The sequence below is a fragment of the Amia ocellicauda genome, chromosome 2 (genome assembly GCF_036373705.1).
Source record: "Amia ocellicauda isolate fAmiCal2 chromosome 2, fAmiCal2.hap1, whole genome shotgun sequence".
Lineage (NCBI taxonomy): Eukaryota > Metazoa > Chordata > Actinopteri > Amiiformes > Amiidae > Amia > Amia ocellicauda.
The window spans coordinates 23,172,740-23,196,926 of record NC_089851.1 but is presented as its reverse complement, the minus strand read 5'-3'; the positions used below and the strand labels follow the sequence as shown (position 1 = coordinate 23,196,926).

Below are 24,187 nucleotides of genomic sequence, written 5' to 3'. Positions count from 1 at the left end.
ACTGGCCTAGAAAATGGCAGTTCACTTGCGGTTTTAAATTGTTGATACTTTTCCTAGGATCATCTTCATTATTACTGTTGGATGCTTGTTCTATCATTGGAAGTCAAGTGGACATATTTTACTGGATTATCACTCCTGTGCATGTAGTTGTTAACAATTTGGAAACAGGAAACAGGAAACACAAGCACCACTTAAGATTTTGGGTATTCCATGAAATAAATATAAAATGGAGTAAATATATTTTGTACAGATTGACTGTAAATATTCTGGAGTAAAGCTACTGCTGCAGATCAATCTGACACTCCTAACTCTGCCTACAGGTATCACTATTTTTAACTGTATAATAATTCTACCTGCATGGGGTGAATATCTGTTTTCATGGCAACCACACAGGTTAGAACCAGACTGCATAGAAACACAAAATCAAAATCTCCATCTGCGCTAGTTATATACAAAAAAAAAAGCACTAACCATCTTACACCATTTTCTTATATAAAACAATATGAATTTGTTTTCAGTACCGCAAATGGTAAAACATTATACCATTATGTCAAATTTCAAAAGCTATAAAACTTTATTTGTCCTAAGTTTTTGTACATGATATAACAATAACCAATAAATGCAGTGTACAAACTGGAAAGTAGTTTTATACAAGTTATTTGGGAATTTTATTTACATTTATTTTTTAAAATATGTAATGAAATGTATAATTTTTTGTTGCTTTAAGTTAGCCTTTAATCTGCAGAAAAATGTTGAAACCATTTTGTTAGAAACCCATGAATTATCGAACACATGGAGCAGGATCAAGACTAAGGGCCTTGGGGAAGAAAAAATTAAATAAAAGCCAAAGAAAAAAGCAAAATGCATGATGTACTTTTGTACCAAGAAATGTGGTGCAAAAATATCCCTAAGTTTAGTCTACTAAGCAGATCAGTGCATTGAGTAAGACATAACTTTGTTTCAAAAGTAAATTAAATTTGTAACAAGAATTGCTGTAGAGCACAGTACAATGCAAACATGCCTATAAAAACTATATTAAAGCGTCACAAACCAACTGTATATTGATCCCACAACCACCTTTAATTGCATTAACCTTACATAAGACTGGTTCAATTTCACATTAACTAACCAGATTGATTTTTACATTAAAAGTATTAAGAAATTTCCCTTAAAACGCTGGAGCATATTAACAGTCCAATTTCAGGTGCACATTATATTTGATTATGCCCCCCAAACATCAAACTCTCACATTTGAAAAACACAAATCAGTACATTTGGGAATTTCTAATATCTTCCCCTAAGAATGGCACTAATTACATTTTAGTCGGCATTGGTAGATTGGATGGCATAATTAGTTACCCCAACAGGTTTGTTTGTGTGGTGTTATTTTGTTATTTTGCACATGAATCAACAGACTACAGGTAAATTTCTCTCACTTATACTTGAACACCTGCATTGTCCTTTTATGTGGCCAGTTTTATTATTATTTAACTTGTCCATAACTGATTAAATAAAATTTAAAAACAATGGAATGGAAAAACCAGGGGGAGAAGAAATAAATATGGCCTTAGTCACTTCAACAACAGATCAATCCACAGTGGGTTATATTAAGCAAAATACACACACATAGACACAAAAAGTTGTTAAAAGGCCTGGAAACAGTGAGTCACAAGCTGCTAATGTTTCTTGAGAGAAAGGAGATAAAGCAACCTACATCTCTGAGAGCTGCAAGGACAGTAAATTAGTTCATTTCTGCATTTCAGATGCTGCTTCCTTAAATCATTGAATCACTTGTCCCTTTTCTTCACGACTGAGAGACGAAATCAGTCTTTATTCTGTGAATATCGCAAACCAAGGTATCCATTCCTCATCTTAATCAAAAAACAAAATGGCACTGACAAGAGTCATCCCTGGTGAGTTTGCAAAACAAGACAACACAGCTCAACTGCCTTCCGATCACTTTCAATATGTGCAGTGCAATGGCTCTTGACATCATCACAGAAGCTTGACATTTGAAGTTCTAGTTTCGGGAGGCCGAGGCAGCTGTATTTTGGTCTGCCTGCACATAAGCTGGTGCCGCTCCATCTTGCGGCGGTGCATCACTGGTCGGGCTGGGAGTGTATGGCGGAGGTGCGTCACTGATGCTGGAAGAATCACAGCTCTCTGCAAGGGGAATCACCTGGGAGTCCGAGATGGTTTCTGCTTGTGCGTACAAACTGTAGGGTGGAGGTTTCATGTCATCTGCTTTGGGGACAAAAAAAACCAAGATCCTTTAGATTAGAGTACACAATTTGCATATACAAAATCTTTTCAACCTGAAAAAAAAAAAGGATATCTTTTATATCAATAAAATATTGTATATAAATATTGATGCCCTGAGAGAAACTGGCCCCTAATAATGACTAAATGTGTAATTAACACAAGGCAACTAACCTAATGTTTATAGCTTAGTTATTACAAACTTATGTTTGTACCTTAAACTACAGAATTTCTAATCCTCCTGAAAATTGTATTCTGCCAATACAAGCTCTGACCCAAAAAGCCTTCTGGTGAATAACAGAAAGGTACTATGGTAAAATTTACAACTTTGATATTTACACCCATATCAACAGAATCTAAATATGAATTACTTACTTCATTCATTCATTCATTCATTCATTCATTCATTCATTCATTCATTCACTAACTCTATCAATAACCACATCATGGTTATACTCATGGTGTACCCAGACATTGTCATAGCTTTACTGATTTCTAGAAGCTTTACACATACAATAAAATCTCTCACTTTGGTGTAAGTTTGTAAGATAGAAATGAAATTAGTTTAAAAATACACAAACTCTTATAAAGGACTTTGCGAAACAAAACAAAAGCTATCTGACAAAGCAAAGATTAAACAAGTTTAACAGTGTTTACTTTAACAATACAAAATATTCCTCCCAGGTTAGCAAATTTATGTTATTGAAATTATTATTATTCTTTTACCCATCATGGGGTTGCTCTGAGCATTTACATGGAGCCCTTAGGAGAGTCTTTCTTCTCACACTCTTTGTAACTGACACACTGAGTGAGAATTGAAGATCTTTGCACTTCAGTTACAATCATATTACAAGGTCAGAACATTATCATTTTAGTTCAAAATAGCATGGGCATGTGATCACAGCCAAGGGCAACAACACACACTGTGGCTTTGGTTTTCTTCCAGTAATATCCTGTACAGTCCACTACTTTTAAATGTAATACTATTAATAATAATAATAATAATAATAATAATAATAATTTAAAATAAGTATCAAAATTGTAATAGTTACTATTAATATTATAAAATACAGATACTGAGTGGTACCGTAATTGCAGTTATGTTTCCAAAAAGAAAGCATAAATAAATCTCCCATGAAATGTATTCTCTCTTAAATAGCATCCAAAACTGTCACTTTGGCATAGTTGAGAAAAACAAGTTCCTGGCATGGAAATGCAAAGAGAGCAAACTGCATTATAATAGCAGGGGACGGAGGTTTCTCCAGAGACAGACACAGCTGTGCGTTTACAAAGTCAACACACAACGCAAGTCCTCTCGGAACATGACTGTTGAATGAACAATTACATTAGCTCAGGGGAGTGATGCGAGTGTAGGACCAGAAAGGCACTTTGCTGTTAATGTTTCATGGTGCAGTGCCCAATATATCTATCTCCATAGAGATCCAGTTCTAATGTTATTAGCATATGTGATCAAGTAGGTTTGTTGATTTAAATTCACCGAGATAGTGTCTCATTTCTAATCAGTCTCCTTCTGCTTATATTGCGATTTTTAATCCTTTTTGATAACGTCAGCCTGCCGTCTCCCTGCTCCTCCCTGCTGCAGAGACACACATTTTTCATCTCTACATTTGTTTTTCCAATATCAATTTGACACTGTTCTGTAACTCCTGTCCTTGTGAGCCATACTTAATTCAAGTATATACTGATGAGCAAAAGCTAAAGGGTTTTACCTAGTAAAAAATAATTATTTAAATATGGCTTGAAATGTGAAATGCATTTAGTCCTTTAAGATTCATCCACTGAACATGAAAAATTATTCAGAAGTCAGTGTATTCAAATGGAGCATCCATAGCCGATGTGAGTGACTGTCAGATGTACATTAATAATCATATTTGTTTGATATTTTAAGCCTCTGTACATAGTATGTTACTTAATACTAACAAGGTTCAAATGTATGATAATTATATTGTGCAATTACATCAATTGTTTTAGATCAGGAATCAGCCAATCATAATTATGGGTGTGTGTTCTTGTGGTGCAGATTTCCATGCTTTTCAACATGCAATTTTTTTTCCTTTATAGCATTATATATTTGGAGACAGACATCACCAACAACCAATCAGTAATGAGTATGTAGTCTGTTCTCACCAATGATATGCTTTGGTTCATAAATCTATGAATGTGAGGTTGACCAGTGCAAAGCAAACTCAGGTTGAGGTTAACCTGAGTAATACTTTACCACTGGAAATGTGAGTTTAAAATTTGACAGAGTGTAAGAAAGTCAGGAGTCGATTCCCCCCCGACACAGAGGAAATGATGTTGAATCAAATTTGAAAATGTAACGCTAAGAAAAAAAAAAAAAAAGAAAGAAGATGAATTGACTATTTAATGTTTCCTGAACAAAGCACTAGGCAGGAACAAGATAATACAGGAACAACGTAACAAAGGACAACTTGCTGTCAAAATATTAAACACTGACATTTTCTTGCAGCGTACCTTTAACAAATTAAAGAATTTTATGATTCGAATATGATATTTGAACACAGACACATGCCTCAAAACAACATGCAACAACAAAAGCTGATTTCTGAGGTGCAGCATATAGACATACAAAAGAGAGTCATTGCCAGAAGGTGCATTAAGAAGCACATTGACTTATTTTAGGCTGTTTGTTGCATTACCAAAGTAATGCACAATATATTCTGTCATTAAGCTTTAGACCCCCAGAGATGTATTTTCCCCCCTTAACAATTTGCCATCCTATAGGAGTTTTAGTTTATCTCCTCCATGGCTAATGGTTTGTGTGTTTAATTATTTTTCAATCTGTCAAGCGCTCTGTGGCTACCCTGCGAAGTGTGCTATACAAAATTAAAACTGATTGATTGATTAATAAGAAAAAGTGAACTGGATCACGCATACAGTTTACATTACTCGACAGTGAAAAACATTTGTGGCCTTTTTAAAAAATAAATAATTAATTCTGCATTCACACAACATGATCATGAGAAAGCTCTGGTTTTTATTCGTTTGCATTTTCATTTGTTTTATTCAATAAATTATACTGTTGCACAAATCTTTGACTAGAATACTTTCGCAACACAATGTAACTCGAAGACAGTCCCTACATACGCATAATAAAGTGAGGTTTTGTGGAGATTCAATAAGAATTGAAACTAAAATGAGCTCCCACTACAAATAAAATGTTAAATTGCTTACAGATTAATATGATTTAAGAACATTATGTGGTACATGTTTTAAAGATGACTGTCTATAATTTAAACATTTCAGGACCAACACGGGCTCTGGGGTCCTCCTTTCTTAAACTAAGTAGAAAGTTTAATAAACTGAAACACTGCATTTAGTTTGTATATACATTAATTTTATGAAAGTTTAAACAAGATTTGTGTGTTCTAACATAAGGTGCATTGTGAGGAGGTGAACTCGCTCCTCATAGAGCCAGCTTAGACGTCTCCTTTTAATAAGGGCAATCGGTAATTTAATTCAGTTTAGCTGTGTTATTTGTTTGGATTACATGAGTGACATGCATGTCTGTGTGCATCGCCATTTTGGTTGAGTTAAAGAGATGCGGGCCTCCAATGTCATGGTATTTAAAGGGGCAGGCAAGTTTATCTAAGGGGGAGTATATTGATGAACAGTGGAATCTGTGTTATTGGGGGGGAACTGAAATACTTTTTATTGTTTGGGGAATTTTATGGAAAACACAAAGTTAAGGTGTGGGTTTAGGTTGACTTTATTTTATTGTTCATTTTACATAATAGTTTTCTTTGTTGGTTTAAACTGATGGAGGAGTCAGCCTGCCAGCACCAATATAAGGGTGCTGGATGCTTCAGAAGAGAAACTTCACCCCGTACACACACTACCCTGGTTTCTGATAAGACTGAAGTATGTATCGGTTTATTTGATGGTATTTTCAGTTACATTTAACTTTTAGATAAAGAGAGTCCTGAGTTTATTTTATTCTTCCTGTTTTATATAGTTTGTTTGGACTTATTTTTGGTTTCCTCCTTGAACACCACGCTATTTTGGAATAAACTTGTTTTTTGCACTACTCCTTTGTGTTCCCACAACTTTGTCTCTCCCCCATCGAGCAGCTGGGAGGTCTCCTTCACATGCCACACTGCTATTTCTGATCCAGATGAAGTGCATCAGTAGCATTTAATCCTGCTCAGAAATGGCAGTGTAAACCCTCAGCAATCGGATCAAATGCACCTCTCAGAGAGACAGTACAGATCTGGATCAAATGGTAGCATTTGATCCTGGCAGTGTAAACACTCGACCGGCTCAATTTCCGGCATGCACTGCGGTGGCATGTGTTTTAGAGACAGACAAACACCCTTCACATTAGTGGACATTTATATACATAAGAGAACTCTTCCGTACTTCCCATATTATAAATAAAATCTTGTTAAAACTAGCACTAAATGGCTTTTTATGTTAGCAAAAATATATAATTGTATTTTTATTTGAAATGCTTCAGTTGTGAAAAAATATGCAAGTGCATTGGTTTTATTAGTTTAATAATTTATACTTGAAATAAAATGTCTAATTCTAAAGAACTAATTTATTATATACATATAACTAAGTGGACTTACAAGCTACTACAAATGATGACGGTAAATGTTATTGCAAAGTACACACATACATACGTATCATTAAGTAACACTGTGCAACAACAGTGGCCCAATGAAGCTTCACTGATTTATACCCCCATAAGGAAAAGACCAAAGCATGAAATGTTATCAATGGGTACAGCTGAACTTGTGATTATCAGCCCCTACAACTACTGTCTTCACCAGATCCCTGTTCCATACCTGGAAGTAAATCCATGTGCTAGTTATTGATTATGTCCATATACATTTCTGTATTTGATCATACTTCCTCAAAATACAGGCAACCACTGTCATATTGGTTCAGTTCAAGTCAAAGATGATCAATCAGGCATGATCGTGACTTGATCCCATTTGAAACTGACCCAACACATCTTATATAAAGCTAACAAAATGGTGGCAGATTGTCGTGAATGATTAAGACAACGGACTGCTTTCTGCAGCATTCGAGCTGGTCCCTTACTTCCTGAAACGGCTTCATATGGAGGAGGCACGTCCAGATGACTGTATGAGGGTGCTGGAGGCAGGGATCCAGAAGGCTCGCCAACAGAGCTGTCATCCTGGACACCATACCAGCTAGGCCAGATTGAAGTCTGTAGATATAAAGATGTAAAATATCAGTTGGTGTTTAACACCCACAATAATATCACGCTGTTACAAAGTGCCTTCCAATTGGCAAGCTATGGCAGACAGATTTGCATCGGATTGGATTGGATTAGCGGCTTCTTATTCACCCCATTTAGATCCAAGTCCAAGGGTGATTACCATGCTGTCTGAAGACCACATTAATTCTTAGTTCTATGTTTGAATCTTCAAAAAACATTATATTGGAATAGTTCTTCTTTTTAAAAATCAAACACAAATAAAACATTCACAGTATTTATTTGACAAAAATCATTGTTACAGGACAATTAAACAATTTCTTAATAGACTAGGAGTCCTTCAGAGTTTTGAGATAAGGTTTGGTGATGTTTAGGAGAGACAGGCTTGTTAACAATTGTTTTATTAGTATAGTGCAAACGTCAAGTAAACTGAGTGGTATTAAAAAGTAAATGGCTGAACTGTATTTAATACCCTGCAGTAGATGTATAATCAGTCTATGTGCATCAACAATTACTGATAGTAAAGGGTTTTACTTAAAAGGTTTTCTGCAGACTTAAATATCATTACAATCCCTGGTATGTCATTCTTCCTCACATTACCATCAACTCTCCTTCTTAAGTGAACAAAGTCACACAAACATCAGTATTTCCCAGTAAGTAATTTTCATCCTTAAAAGATCTGAAAGCACATTGTATTAGGATGACACCCATGGCTTCATTTATCCGCAGCAAATACTGAAATACTGAAAACAAACATGTCAGCCACACCTCTAAAGGTCGTTGGGCTCTTCCAGGAATAATGTTTTGTGGTAAACATGAACTTTCAAACACTGTTCTGTCATCTGTACAATGTATCTGTTGAATTCCTTCATTAAAAATAGCTTTCTTCAGTCCCTAGTAATATGTTGGGTAGACTACAGTCATTATAAGGAAAATCTGTGCTTTGGCTTTTGCTTACTGATTGCAAGGTCACATTCCAGTATTAAACAGGAAGATAACATGTAATATAATGTTTTGGGGAGGGGGTTCTCATGTTTATATGGCTTGATAAATATTTAAGACTAGAGACATGTATGTTATGACACACTACATTTGATTTTAATTTAAGATTATCTCATCAGCCCTTACATTTGCTGTGCAGTGTAGGCATGGTAATTGTTTTGGTCTCTGACTGAAGGGACACAAATGCTTGTCTTATAATCTGAAGCACTGTTCCAGCCCTAGAATTAACTAGCTGAAATTTCCTGTTACAGTTTAGTCTAGACTATATTTAAAAAGAAAGATTAGACTCCAGTTTTTAATAATACCCTTTAACATCTGGAATATACAGGCTACTAAGTCATTTTAAAAATAACTGGAGGCAGTTTCAAGATTGCAAAGCATAATTATAATGCTCTTCGTGGAGTAACAGTTAAAGTTTTGAGTGTTATGATCTTAGGGTTTGTACAGGCAGTAGATTCTCTTGTGCCTCTTCTACAATTTCCTGTCATATTTTCCATTTTCATAGTTGCACTTGCTGGAAAGTGTGAAAACCAATGAAGTATTATTAAAGGTTAAACCAATGCACTTTTAAGGCTGGAAACATTCTATGCAATACCTGTTGAATAAAAGCATCTGGAACTTTTATACACAGAAGATAATTTTCCAGGTGTCAGAAGTACATAATTACATAGTGGTACAGCACATTTAATTAAAAAAAAGTATCCATCCATGCAGCAATATACATTTATTGAAATAAAGCTACTATGACTTGATTTAAAAATAAATAAAGTTGGAATACTAATATTTGTATTGAAGGATTTTGTATATATAATCTTTACATTAAAAAAAAAGTTTAAGAGTGCTTTTTATTAGGTCAGTCTAAATTATTTCAGTCTGAGAAAGGTCTAATGGGAAACATTAGTTTCCCTTTGTACGCAGCCAGGATTAGCACATATATGAGTGACATAACGTTTTAAGAATAAAAACATCAACATTTATATACATAAACTCTGGTCAGTGATGTAAACCACAAAAAGCCCAAAGGATAACACATGTAAAACTATTAGTCATGTACTGTATCGGTAACTCTGATGCAGAGAAGACAGGTTAAAACAGAGCAAATAAGGACATCTGTGAAAAGGCATTATGTATCCTTATGGATTTTACAAGGGGGATTGAGACTGTGACTAATCAAAGGTGTTCGATGTTATTTGGCATATAATGCACAGATTACTCAGCACAGTTTGAAATTTTCAATGGTGGTCATTATTACAAAGAATACTTTTTCAGCTTTCATTTTTAAAGGATTTTCCGAGAACAGATCTTAGGAATTTCACATCCAGGTTTGAGAGTGTATGTTCATCTCATCTGTGAGACATGTGACCTTTAATGCACAATGGAATTTTGAACCGATGTGAAATGTTTTAGGTTTTCTTTTTGGTTGAAATAAATGAAGTGACAATTCAAAGTTCACAAAGCCTGTCAAAATAAACCTTACTGTGGTTTCTGGGCTGAATCTGTGTTCACCAAACTGTGACAAGATAACTAATAAGTACAGTTTACTGAACAATATTAATTAAACTAAACAAATCACTGAGTTTCAAATGAAAGGTTGTGAGTAGAACTAGAGGAAGCCATCCATATTTAGTCATTCACATAGCTTTTACAACAAAGGTACAACGAACAATCAGGACACTCACATTTTGCCTCTCACACATTTGGTGCAGGTAGGCCCTTCCCCCAACGATCACAATCTGTGCATTGCGTGGATTACTGAGGTACGCATCTAGCTGCCTCTGCCGAGACCGGTACCAGCAAATGTAGAAGAAAATCTTGATGATTATAAATATTATGACAATTCTGTATAAAAAGAGAAAGAGAAAATTATTCACAGGATAAAATGTAATGGAACTTGGGGTGTCAACATTAACTTGACACAACCACAATGGAAGGAAACTGTGATCTCTACACAGTCAGAAAATACTACAATACATACTTATACTGTATATAATATTGAAATCTGGTCCAATCTCCAAAATGTGGGTTTCAAAATGATGAACTAAATTCTGACCATATACCTAAAATACAGTCTCACTGAAATGCAATGCTAGGCCCTTAAACACTGAACATTGTTTTTGCAACTTAAAAGTCAGTATGGGACAGGTTTAATGCAGCACTGTTTCTGTAATTACACGCTTCTAATAGAAATATTTTCCAAAAGGTAATGCTGTAACTTTTTTTTTTCTGATGTTCAAACAGGGCTGGGTTAACCTTCTGATGGCAAGTGCTTGCAAATGTTAATTGAATACACAAACAAGAAACATGGGGAAACAGATTTGTTCAATTTTCAGAGCAAATGGGATTTGCTATTAAAACAACATTTACCTCAATAAACCCAAGAGAATTTTTCTTTCTTTTTTTTAGAATATTATAGTAATTTCAAAGTTTTGTACTCAACTGTATCTTATTATTAACTAGTATCAGTCGCCATGAGTTATACTTACATGTACCAGTACAGCTCCATTTTAGGCTCAGTTGTAACTGGTTTGCATTACTAAATCACAGGCACGTACTTCTGTTTGTAAAGAAAAATCAAAGGCTTGAGTAAATAATGTGTTCATTAGCCCTGCACACAATGTATTGCATTTGATATTTAAACATTTCTGCCTGCACAAAATACAGTACCCAACAATAGGATTAAACATTACTAGAATAGAATTTGGAGATATGTTAGCAATATGTCACTGTCCTTTCAGGCACATGACAGCATATTATGTGGATTATGACTTTAGGTAATAAACAACAATACAATAAATTAGTGCTGGGACAGTGTGACTTTGGGTTTACATGTTGCTATGGTTAGGTAGTGATCCTAGTGAAAATAGCAGACTGGGGAGAGAAAAAGAGCAGGAGCACAAATCTGATTGAAAAATATGTAAGGGGTGACCACCACTGACTTTGTCGCATGTGCATATACTGTATATATGTACATGAAGGCATCTTGTGGACAAGTCAAATATACACGTGAGAGAGGGAGTTAGATGAAGTTGAAGTTAAATTAATACTTGTTATTTGGATAGAGAATATGAACAGTGTAAGACAACCAAATTAATATCTTAGAGTTAATATTACAGAATATCATCTAGTAAGGGTGCCATTATTAAATGACAAATGGTTACTTTTATAAAGTTAACGATTAATCGGAAACATAATTATCAAATTCTTATCGATAATTTAAAACAAATCGTCCAGCACCACTAAAGTAATTATATATTTTTGGTTTATAGGCAAGATGCCAACTGAACTGGCAATACATTAGTCCAATATTACTACCAATAACCCTTGTGTTTTGTTTCAAGAATCATCTAAATAAGTGGGAAATTGGGAATTCCAAAGTAAGATAGTATTTGTATCTACTACACTTGGTATAGATCTAGGATAGAACTCTTAAAACCCTTGACACAAAGAAACATTACATTTTGTGGATATTCAAGTAGATCAGTATTTAAAATGACCATGTCCTTCAAAAGCTTAAAAATTTCAGTGACAGCTCCATTTCATTTGATGACATTTCAAAAAAAGTAGTAAGCAAACTGTAATGAAAGAGTAATCAATATTATTTGGGTACTTAATAAAATTTGACTGAACAAGTTTAGTCTAATAACCTACCTGTAAGATGGTAAAAATGTCACAGTGGCCATCCAAAACTATGTGAAATGAGATTTTGTGAAATAATGATCAAAATTGTAAGATAATATTAAATATAAAGGAAAATGTAGCAATATAAAAAGCATTTTATAGCAAAGCTACAATGAACGATGTATTGCATACACAAACTTGTTCATGCTTACTTAATGAGACTGGGACTCAAGTGCAGAATTTCAATATATTTTATCCCCACCTGGCTCAGAGAGGGTATAGCTTTAGGGACTGTCCACTGCCTTACTTGCCATGTCATCTGTTATTACTAATAACTCAAACTATAAAAGCTTTTTGTTTCATTTTGGAAGGATTAGTGTACATATTAGACAATCATTTGGCATGGGTTGGGTAACTTTTCTGGGGTTATTGTTGCCATAACAACTACATTTGGGATTGTGCTTATATGCAAGTTTTTGGACAATAAACATTGTTTTCTTGCAAACTTAAAACTAAGATGTATTATGGTTTGGCCAACATCTGATTAGATTTGTAGTCAATTCAACCAGTAAGCAAACAAATGGCAACATCTTTTACAGTTTACTGCATCATGTTTGTATTGTCTTGTGTGCAAAATGATCAAACGAACTATTATAGTTTGGCAAAGATCTGATTGGATTTTGGACGAATTGCACCAGTACACCACTGGCAGCCATTTTGACATTTTGCGGTCACTGCTTTTAGCCCTTTTAGTGCTGCTGTCTTCTGTTAAAAAATTAAGGCAATTTAAACTGTATACAAACAAATGGCAGCCATGTTTACGTTTTGCATCCTCTGCAATTTAGAGTCCATACGTACACAATAATTAACAGTTTTAAATTTATTTATAATACATTTTATCATGTTCATCTCGATTAAAATAAAACTAATAAAAACACGTATTATTGATTCTGTCCTGTCAGCTGGGCAATCCTACTGTTCTGTAGTGGTTGATGATTACATTATTCATATAGTGGTATCATGTAAAGCTAAATGAAAAGGATACCCCATTTCCACTAGCCATGTTCAGGTGCCCCTCAGCGTGGCCGTGCTGTAATTGTGCACCTACACTATGCCCAGCAGCGTTTCCACTCATTGTCCTGAGGTGCAGCTGCCCTAGGAAGCGACTGAGACACGAAAGGTCAAAACCAGTCTGGGACACTCAGCACTCTGGGATTTAGTGTTTTAAACTGGAGACTGAAATACCGCTAACATTACAGTGCAATACACTTTGGGCTGAAACGTTTTTATGATATCTAACAGTCTTATAGTATAAGTTATACCAGATATTCAAAAGTACAAACCGGGACACACTGAAACAATATATAAAATACATTTCATCTAGTTTATTTTGTTTACCAGCGCATCGTAAATAACCGTGTTTCTACTCCTTGTATCATGATCCGATTAACTGACAATATAGATTAATTTAAGTATCCTAGATATTCTCCCTTATTATTTTCTGTGGGAGAATGAATTGTGTTGCATTATTAAATACAGTGCGCTGGGTTTAAATCTGTCCTGTAGCCACTACACATCTATATCATGAAATATACAGTATGACAGTCACAGCCAGTTTCTTAAGCAAAATTAATACATGTGTATATAAATACGGCTACAACACTCTGGGATCCATAACTTACTCAAACAGTTTTTCCTGTCCAGGCACAGCAGAGGTGCAGCTGAGCCCTAGTGGAAACAGCACGGCCACGCTGAGGTGCAGCTAAATGTGGCTAATGGAAACGGGGTAGGAACCTGGGACCACAAGATACTCTTAGGTCTTTTCTGTGTTTTATTTATCTATAATGCGAAGGCTTCCAGTAACTACTTAACAAAGATGCCTTCTGGGGACCAAGTAGACGATTACAAAATATACTTAAAATGTAAGTGCATAAATAAATCTTAAGACTTTTCAGAATGATGCAGCACATGTTTTTACATTTAATTTTAATAAGAATAAATTAAATCTTAACCTTTTCTATTGGTTACATGAAGTGATGTAAATCATATATACAACCATGAGGAATGATTTTAAATAACTATTTTCTAACAGACACTTAAAACAGCAGTCACAAATGTTTACCTTACATGGCTAATTTATTAAAAAAACATAACTTAAGTTCTCACTTATCTGATACAACAATACAGTAAGAAAAAAAAGTTTAGGTATAAAAAGAGAATGCCTATTTACCTTAACTGTTGGTTCACATCTACTGTGTGTGTACTGCTTTAACTGTACAAGTTGTTAGTATTCTCCAGGATGGTTTTTGTGCCTTCACCCTATAAAGCAATAACAGCAACATTACTAAGTACCTGACACTACAGATTGACTTATAATATATATTAATATATTCTTGACTTGGGGTCAGCTAGACAAAGATAGCTTACTTCATGTTAAAGTTTGGTAGCCAAATTAGACAAATGTAGACATCTAGTTACATTTAGACCTCAGTACAGTATATCAAAGGGTTAACATATTTTCATGTGATAATATTTAAAAAGTAATGTTTTATTTCCTCTACTGATAAGACATCTTGGAATTTCCTAAATTCATAGAATAGTTACTAGAGCAGAAAATCACGAAAGTAGAATTGGGAACATTAAGACTACATTGTAACATTTTTAGATTCAACGTTGCCTATTGTATTGTATCAGTTCGCTGTAGCCTATTCCTAAGAACAAATTACAGATTTATTTATTGCACTTCTTCATCCATTTATAAATTCTTAGACTGTATGCATATAGGTATTCTGTGTTTTTTATTAAGCATGCATAGTGGGGTTATTATTTTTTTTTATATATAAATATAATGAGTAGTAGCTGATGTTGTACATTTGGAAAAACATTTTTTGTACATTTCTGTATGACCTTCACTTTTCATATAATGTAGACACTGACAAGAAGTGTGCTTAAAAAATGAATTTCTCAAGCAGCTCAGTGGAACTATAAGTAACTGATAAGAAATATAGTAATAAGTAAAAGATCAATGTATCACAGTATGGCCAAAATACACCGCTCAAAAAAATTAAGTGTACAATTAAATCGCACATCAGATCTCAATGAACGAAATATATTAAAGATCAAAATCTTTACTGGTCATTGTGTAATTCGTTGAGAACAAAATGATGTAACAACGGTCAATGGAAACCAAAATCATCAACCGATTGAGGGCTTCAACTCACACCGAAAATCAAAGTAAACAATTGAAATCACAGGCTGTTCCAACTTGCGTGAATTTCATCACAGCAACTCATAATGTGACTCAGTAGTGTGTATGGCCCCCACGTGCCTGTATGCACTCCCGACAACGTCTGGGCATGCTCCTGATGAGACAGCGGATGGTGTCCTGGGGGATCTCCTCCCAGACCTAGATCAATAAGCATTAAATGCTCTGTAACATCCCATACCACCTGCAGCAAGCAGCAGCAGATAAAAGTGTATACTGGTCAAATGTGATGATGGCCCCACTGGTCACCACCCTTAGGCCTCCCCTAAGCATGTTTAAATAGTAAAGATGCTGCTTCCCAATTGTTAATTGATTGAATAATTACACATAAATAAATAAAAAATGTATCAAAGAATCACAAGCTAGTCACATTAACAATAATTAAATAATAATAATAATAATAATAATAATAATAATAATAATTAACCCTAGAGATGTAGGGAGGTCTGAAAGACTGTGGAACATAGTCAGTGCCTTATGGACATCATACATAAGTCTTACATATCCAATGACTGTAACCGAAGAAATCAAACAAAATTAGCTGCTTCAATAAGCATAAAGTTTGAATGTTGTCATGTGGTCAAATAAAATCCCATTTGAAACATTCACTTTTACATTGAGAGTGCTCTCTACAGTATTATTCCACATGAAAGATTATATAAATAAAGAAAATGAGTTTGTAAGGCTACATTTGAGTTTCTCTCTTTTTGAAAGATAATAGAATTGCTTCAGTCAAGTATCAACAATGTAACATATTTAGCAAATTTAGCCATATCCTGCCAGGCTTTTAAAGATGGCCACATGGGATGCAAAATTACTGTGGATATACTGTAGATATGACTCAGATTGCTGCTCGGTTTGCTTTCTATCCTTGATTATTAATTTGAGAATAACAAATATAATACACATAACAAATGAGGTCCTAGCTTAAAGATAATGTTCTTAGTAAGACAAAAAAAGATTAGCATTTTAGTATTCAGTGGGTGATAAAAAAAAACCTGGTATTTAAAAAAAAAAAATTCTAGTAAAATCGGAGATGGTCGGACAAGAAAACGCCCCTTTTCTGGTTGAGCTGTTGTAGAACGACACACCAACAGAACTATCACACACTATGATATGACTTATGTATCCGCTTATAAAAGGTAAACTGCCCTTAAAGATTTTCTACAACTCTGCTTAGCATGCTTTAAAAACCTCATTGGAAAAGGAAAACCTATAAAATCATAAAAAGTAAATTCTCTCATTCAGTCACAAAGGATTTTCAAGTATGTAAAAAATCCTGGAACAAAAGGGCATTTCAAATTATCAAGAGGAACCTTGTTTATTTTTCACCTTATCTCTGCATCTGTGTAGACGTGACTTAAATATCGAATATCCTGCCAAAGAAGATGATAAGTAGCATGAAATGTGCAGTGCCTTGGTGAACACACATTTGATCAATTTATAATAAACAGCATAAGGAAAAAAACAAAAACAAAACAAAACAGTAAAGGGCCTATATTTGATTCATATGTTTAAGACCTATGCAATGAAAGTTTTTTGCGATGTAAACAACTGACTGATGAGATAAAATTATAGCCATTTTTAATTAGGCCAAGCACTAAATACTAAAACGTTTTCATTTTACAATTCCTTCCATTTAACATCCAGACATCCACCAAGAGACTGCATCTGAAATGGCTGATCAATGAAACAGGAAGGAGTTTGCACAGGCGACTGACACAACTGAAAGTTTATAGAAAATACATTAGTTACATGGCAAATATTCTAGTAGAAACACTTACTAAAAGTTAATAAATAACTTCCCAACATTATCAAAGCAACATTTACATTTCTCCTGCATTTGAATTATTTTTTGTTGCGTGTGAATTATGTGAGTAATGTAACTCACATACACTGTGGTTTAGTGTAGTTCACAATACTCTCTCTCTGTCTGACTGACATCCTGCACCTACCATTAATTGTGGTATATTGGCTTAGTTATGACATGCGCTGGAAAAGGTCTAGTTAATGTGCCAAGCAAAATTTAAAGGTTAAAGGCATTTTTATGACAACAATACATAAATGTGGAAAAAATAAATAAAGTTAAGGAAGGTGTATTTTGTTTCGGTCTGTGTACAGAAAGCGAAGAGCAATTTTAACTGTTACTAGATTTGGCAATGGTTTTTAAAGTTCACACATCATAAAGCAAAAAACAAGTAAAACACCACTACAGTAATTCAAACTTAACTTGAAGGTTTGTACACTGTATTGATTTAATCCTGATTTTATTTATGGCCTCAATGTTATAAATTATATCTCAAAAAATGAAGTCCATACAGGCGTGTTTCTAGACTTCCAGATTTAGGGGGGCTTTGAAAAGGTGTCCAAGAACGGTGGGTGACGGTGGAGTTACTTCTTCATTCCTGGATTCTTTTGTTGTATTATTTTTAGGGGGCCTGAGAGAAAATACAGGTGAGCTGAAGCCTCCCTAAATTGGGTCTAGCGCTGCCCCTGAGTACATACCATTTTAAGTCTCTGTGTTAGTGGAAATCGAAATGAATATTAATGTGTAATTACCAGTTATCAGGCACTGCAGATTCTCATTTCCTGTCTGATAAGAGCCCACGCATAGGTCAGGAGGTTTTCTTGGAAATTCCCAAATTTGTCTGGGGTTGCAGTGACATCAAATACATTTATTCAACTTTATGCATTATGTTATAAAGGTAAATTCTATTTACATTTCCCTAAATAATTAGCTGGGATTAGTTAATGTGTGTTAAAATAAAAAAAAAGAGAAAAGCAACCATCTATTTTGACTAATTTCATGTGATCATTGCGACTAGTGTTTTTGTAGTAGCAATCTGTACACTTGATTTATGTATTCTGTTTTGAACACCAATTTAACTACAGATATGATTTTAAAAGCCTTGATTATGACAGACGAGCTTGACAGACAAATACTATAATGTGCAATACCTTGGCATCACCCCAGTTATTTAAATAATACTTCATCACAGATAAATACAAACTCTTGAAGATAAACCTTAGAAAATGCTGGATAGGCACATCATTTTAAACAGAAAGAAAGACCATTGAGAAATAATAGTACCTGAGTGTAATAAAAATCAAAACTATGTCACATTGAAAGCACATCTGCTGCAATGCACAGCAATATGTGTTTATTTTCAGGCAAACGCTGTCATCATCTCAGGCGTGAGCTAATTTAATATCTGGGGTTTTGGACACATGTAATTATATCCAGGGTGTTTTTGTGCTACTGATTGTATCAACAAGTTGATAAAACCAGACCTGATCTACAAACAGAAATGGTGACATTACAGAGGTCTTTCCTGCGTAATAACATTTCATGTCGACAGGAATTGCTTACAGCAGAGATTTTAAAATGTGTAACATTTAAATAACTCCAGAATTGTATCAAATCCACATACAAAAGAACATATAGTGCAGGGCTCGCCAGTCTTCTATTTTGTCTGTAACATACTGATTTAAATCCTACTGAACTTGAATGGGGGTAATTTAAGAAAAACACATTGCAAAAATAATGAAATAACATTTGAATTGAAAGACGTGAAGCTCTTTGAAGAACATAAATGTCTGATACAGATGTCAGAGATCAGCTGTTACCACATATTCAGCACAGTACATAAATACAGTGCCTATAGAAAGTCTTCACCCCCTTTCAAAATGTTCACCTTTTGTTGCCTTAGAGGCTGGAATTAAAATGCATACAAATCATTGTTTTGTTTTTCTTCCATTTATACTAATCATACTCCCAACTTCCAAGTGAAAAAAAATCTATTCTAGAAATGTGTAGAAAATGAATTACAAATAAAAAAAAAAAACTAAAATAGCTTGGTGGGATAAGTGTCCATCCACATTGTAATAGCAATCCTAAATTATCTCAGGTGCCTTCAAAATCACACCAAGTTAAGTGTAGGTTCTGTAGGTGAATTTCAAAGACTCAACCATGAGCACCTAGGAGCATTCAAAATAACTCTGGGACAAAGTTGTTGAAAGGTACAGATCAGGGGAAGGGTATAAAAGAAAATATCAAAGGCCTTGAATATCCTTTGGACCTTAGTTAAGTGTAAGGTGTATGGCACCATCAAGACCCTGCCTAGATCAGGCCGTCCCTCCAAACTGGAGGACCGAGCAAGGAGGAGACTGAAGAGAGAGGCTAGCAAAAGGCCAATGGCAGCTTTACTAGACCTACAGGAGTACGAAGTGTAGATAAGCGGAAAACAAATCCTCATTTAAATGCATGAAACTCTGAGGTACTGACTCAACAGAATGTGAAAAACAGTCAAGGGGGTGTAGACTTTCTATTGCCACTGCAGAATGAGACATTTATTTATAAAACAGAGAAAACTGAAACAATCAGCATTTTCTCAGGATATAATTGACATTTAACTCCGATTTCACAGTTTGTGACAATAATATATAGGCAATGACTAGTTAAATAGGTATGTGGGTCAATGACAAATAAGGTTTTCAAAATGGGAGGAAAAAAAAAAAAACGCACAGCAAAATGAATGTAAAATACTTTTATGTTCACAAGAATGCATTCCGTGTATTCTTGTTTGTTTTATAGCTTTTAAGAAGGCATTTATTATTATTATTATTATTTTTTATAAGATTCCTGATTTTACCACCCAAGAAATGTCAGATGGCGCAACCGTATATTAATACAAAAATATATACTTTTAATGCATTTCCCACAACTGAATACAAGTACATATGAATCATTGAACTGTCTAAAATACCTAAGACATACTCAATTTCCCTTTAAATTCTTTATTTTGGGGGCACTTCTTAGAAATTGACACTTGTTTATGTTTTTAAGCATCCAATTTCCCATAGGGAGAAAGAAAATTGATGTTTTAAAATATAAATTTGCTGGTTGCACCGCCTGACCATGACTAGTTGTGCCACCTGATATGCTCAATAACAACTGATTATCACAAAACAACAAGAAGTTCATGCATTTTATTCTGATTTCGTTTGGCTTTTAACTCGCTTGTTTTAAACTTCTTAGACTAAGTTTTTATATTTTTTTATATTACATTTTTAATATGGACATTATAAGGAATACAGGTATGTGACGCCTATCAAATGAAAATAGACAAACTGTACTATAATTTTCTGCATAGTTGATCATGATCAGACAAACTATATTACACTACTACCAATTTTTTTTTCACAAAAACAAAAATGCGTTTCATTAAATTGACATTTTCTTCCATTAAAGTGTGAGGGATATTTTTAGATGAAAATGTAATGTTGAAATACCACTAAAATAAAATTTGTAGAAGTTGTTGGGTGAAAATAGCATAAGAAATGAAGGAATAATGTGCAATTGAAATAACCTAACCAATGCGGAAAAGTTTAGAGAAAAGTTTTGCTTTGGACACCCATGCTTTGGGCACCGACTGAACTCTGCTATTGGCAAGTTATACACAGTTAATATAAATGTTAGTGAAATGTTATGTTTACCAAAATCACCAAATCAGGTGTGAAATAATTAAAAAAACAATGTAAGCAGGAGAATTGTGATTTTGCTGTAGCAATAATATAAATAAACGGAAAATTGTATTTAAAATACAAATGAGAACTATATATTGCAATATTTTTCTCTGTCTACAGAGAAAGTTAACCAAGACAAGCGAGTGGACAGAGCAGTTGGGGTCTGTAAAAGGGTGGTGGCTGCCTTTTCCTACTCCTGGAAGAAGAAACGGGGACTTGCAGCTGCTCAGGAGGAGTATCACTTGCCAAAGCACAAGTTCATCAGTGAAACACCAACAAGATGGGGCTCTCGTTAACAAATGGTGAAACAGGTTCTGGAGCAGAAAAGGGCCATCACGGAGGTCCTCTCAAAGGACAAGAAGACCAGGTCGCTGGTTCCTACCTGGCAAGAGGTGGATGTTTTAGAGTATATAGATGCAGCTCTAAGCCCACTCCTCGAATTCACTAATGCCTTGTCCGGTGAGTCCAATGTCAGTGTGTCATTCCTAAAACCAGTGATGCATCTCTTCAACACCTCTATCTTGAAGGAAGCAGAGGATGACCCAAAGCTCACCAGGACCATAAAGACAACAGTGATGGGATACCTCAAAAGTATGATGACCCAGCCATGGATGATCTACTTGACATGGCATGCCTCGTTGACCCAAGATTCAAGCTTCAGTACACTCAGGAGGAGAAGAGAGAATACATCAAAGAGAGAGCTGTGTTGGAGATGCTGAAGGGAGAGAGAGCTGTTGTGGTAAGGGAAGAGCAGTCCAGAGAAGAAGCCATGGGAGACGCTTCTGCAGCAGTGCCACCAGCCAAGAAAATAAAGCAGTCTCTGGCTAGCTTTTTTTCAAACAGGCCCACCACTACCAACACAGAAGGCTTGAGTGCACAGCAGGTAGTTGAGAGGGAGCTCGGCAACTACCTTCTGTCAGATGCTGACAAAGACTTTCCACCAATCCAGAGGATTTGAGTCAATCAAAAGAACTTCCCCAGAGTAAGCCAACTGGCACAACATTACTTGTGCATTCAGGCCACAAGCTCCCCCTCCTGTTTTTTATTTTTAATAAATTTGCAAAGATTTCCAACAAACTTCTTTCACTTTGTCATTATGGGGTATTGTTTGTAGAATTTTGAGGAAAATAATGAATTTAATCAATTTTGGAATAAGGCTGTAACATAACAAAATGTGGAAAAAGTGAAGCGCTGTGAATACTTTCTGGATGCACTGTATCTTTAACAAATTAAAACATTTAAATGTGGTCCGAAAGCGCTTTCATACTGATATTTACATTTATTTAAACATTTTATTTTTGTACTTTGTCAAATGAATGTACTAAATATAAGCAACGGGGTATATTACTAAGTCACAGAATTGTGTGTGTGTGTTGGAAAGGGGCATTTGGAGGTGTGAATTTTTCCCCCCCCCCCCTCTGGAGTCTGAACCTTGACCAAGAAATTTGGACCCTGAAAAAAATAATTGACAACCTCTGCTATAAGAGGTAACCAAATAATAAAGATCTGATCTGATTTGTTCAATGTGTTTCTACAGGATGTGTATCTGTATAACAGTTTTATTTTCCCTTGAGGCATTGTAATATATATACACACAGATCAGCCATAACATTATGACCACTGACAGGTGAAGTGAATAACACTGATAATCTCGTTATCATGGCACCTGTCAGTGGGTGGGATATATTAGGCAGCAAGTGAACATTTTGTCCTCAAAGTTGATGTGTTAGAAGCAGGAGAAATGGGCAGCGTAAGGATCTGAGCGACTTTGACAAGGGCCAAATTGTGATGGCTAGACGACTGGGTCAGAGCATCTCCAAAACTGCAGCTCTTGTGGGGTGTTCCCGGTCTGCAGTGGTCAGTACCTATCAAAAGTGGTCCAAGGAAGGAAAAGCAGTGAACCGGCGACAGGGTCATGGGCGGCCAAGGCTCATTGATGCACGTGGGGAGCGAAGGCTGGCCCGTGTGGTCCGATCCAACAGACGAGCTACTGTAGCTCAATCCAATCAAGCATCTGCGGGATGTGCTGGACAAACAAGTCCGATCCATGGAGGCCCCACCTTGCAACTTACAGGACTTAAAGGATCTGCTGCTAATGTCTTGGTGCCAGATACCACAGCACACCTTCAGAGGTCTAGTGGAGTCCATGCCTCGATGGGTCAGGGCTGTTTTGGGGGACCTGCCCAATATTAGGCAGGTGGTCATAATGTTATGGCTGATCGGTGTGTATATTATATATATATATATATATATATATATATATATATATGCAGATCGATCCACAGCTGGATGAAGGCCTCACCAAGATGTTTCCACTTGTTTCAATTTACAGCATCTCTTTTCCATGTCACACTTGCAAATCATATTATTTTATCTTCCCATCTTTTATGCGGTCGTCTTCTAGGTCTTTTTTACTCTCTTGGGATCCATTCTTTAGCTTCCATTGTCCATCTTTGGTCTGTTCTGCTTGCATCTTTTCATGCTTCTTTATGTTGTTTCCAGTTTCTGTATCATTATTGCATTTACTGACCTCAGACCACTGGTATTATGCATTGATCAAATACTTTCTCATCAAGCAAATGGGTAATTTCCTTTCCTTCCAAATGCACTCCATTCCATTGATTTCTTCCATAAAATCTGCATTGATTTGCTATTCCATGGAGATCACTTTTGACTTCAAGAATCTTTTGATCTACTTCAGTTTCCTTAGTTTTAACCAAGTTGTTGAACATGACTTTAGTCTACATCAAGTTCATAGTTGTATTCAATCAATTGTCTGTGTGTGCATGTGTGAATGTATATATAGTTAAGAAACATTCAAAACCTTATTAACGTGTGTCCACAACTACCAAAGAATATGCAGCTGTCTTTTTCAAGAAATGCATGAAAATGTGAAGAAAAGTTACTATCAATGTCATATATAGGCCTAAATGTTTTGAAAATGTATATGATATATGGTTAGCATAACAATGCACTACATTGTGTTTATCTGGTGGTTTTGCAAAAGTTGATTAAAATTGATCAATGGTAAATAAAAGCAGTGTGCCATGCAAAGAAGCAATCGAGATTTGTATGGAGTTGTCGGCTCCACATTTCTGGGGATAACCATTAAAATATCTATGAGGGAATACATATCAAAAATTCAGCTGTAGGGTAAAAGATGTTCAAGTCCAGTGGAAACATGACTATCCTCTCGAGAAGCAGAAGGAAACATACAGTCACAAAAGTGGTTTCAGAGACTTAAACCAATGGGAAACTGTCAGAGATCCTCAAGAAACTCTATCATT

At 35.2% G+C, this 24,187-nt stretch overlaps 1 protein-coding gene across 5 annotated transcripts in view; it reads right to left on the bottom strand.

The window, feature by feature from the left end:
• Window positions 1-555: 555 nt before the first annotated feature.
• The window catches only part of LOC136767509 (uncharacterized), a 31,512-nt gene continuing 7,880 nt past the window's right edge, over window positions 556-24,187 (bottom strand). Inside the window, exons 2-7 of one of the 5 annotated variants that reach the window (XM_066721336.1) lie at window positions 14,340-14,428; window positions 12,140-12,177; window positions 10,975-11,045; window positions 10,171-10,330; window positions 7,351-7,480; window positions 556-2,244 (exon numbers count right to left, since the gene is read on the bottom strand). In XM_066721336.1, the coding sequence (XP_066577433.1) occupies window positions 2,021-2,244; window positions 7,351-7,480; window positions 10,171-10,330; window positions 10,975-10,994 (534 nt within the window). In that variant the 5' untranslated portion in view covers window positions 10,995-11,045; window positions 12,140-12,177; window positions 14,340-14,428 and the 3' untranslated portion in view covers window positions 556-2,020. Of the gene's footprint in view, window positions 2,245-7,350; window positions 7,481-10,170; window positions 10,331-10,974; window positions 11,046-12,139; window positions 12,178-14,339; window positions 14,429-21,484; window positions 21,504-24,187 lie in introns of those variants that run through there. The other 4 variants (XM_066721345.1, XM_066721364.1, XM_066721327.1 and 1 more) reach the window with 4 other exon arrangements.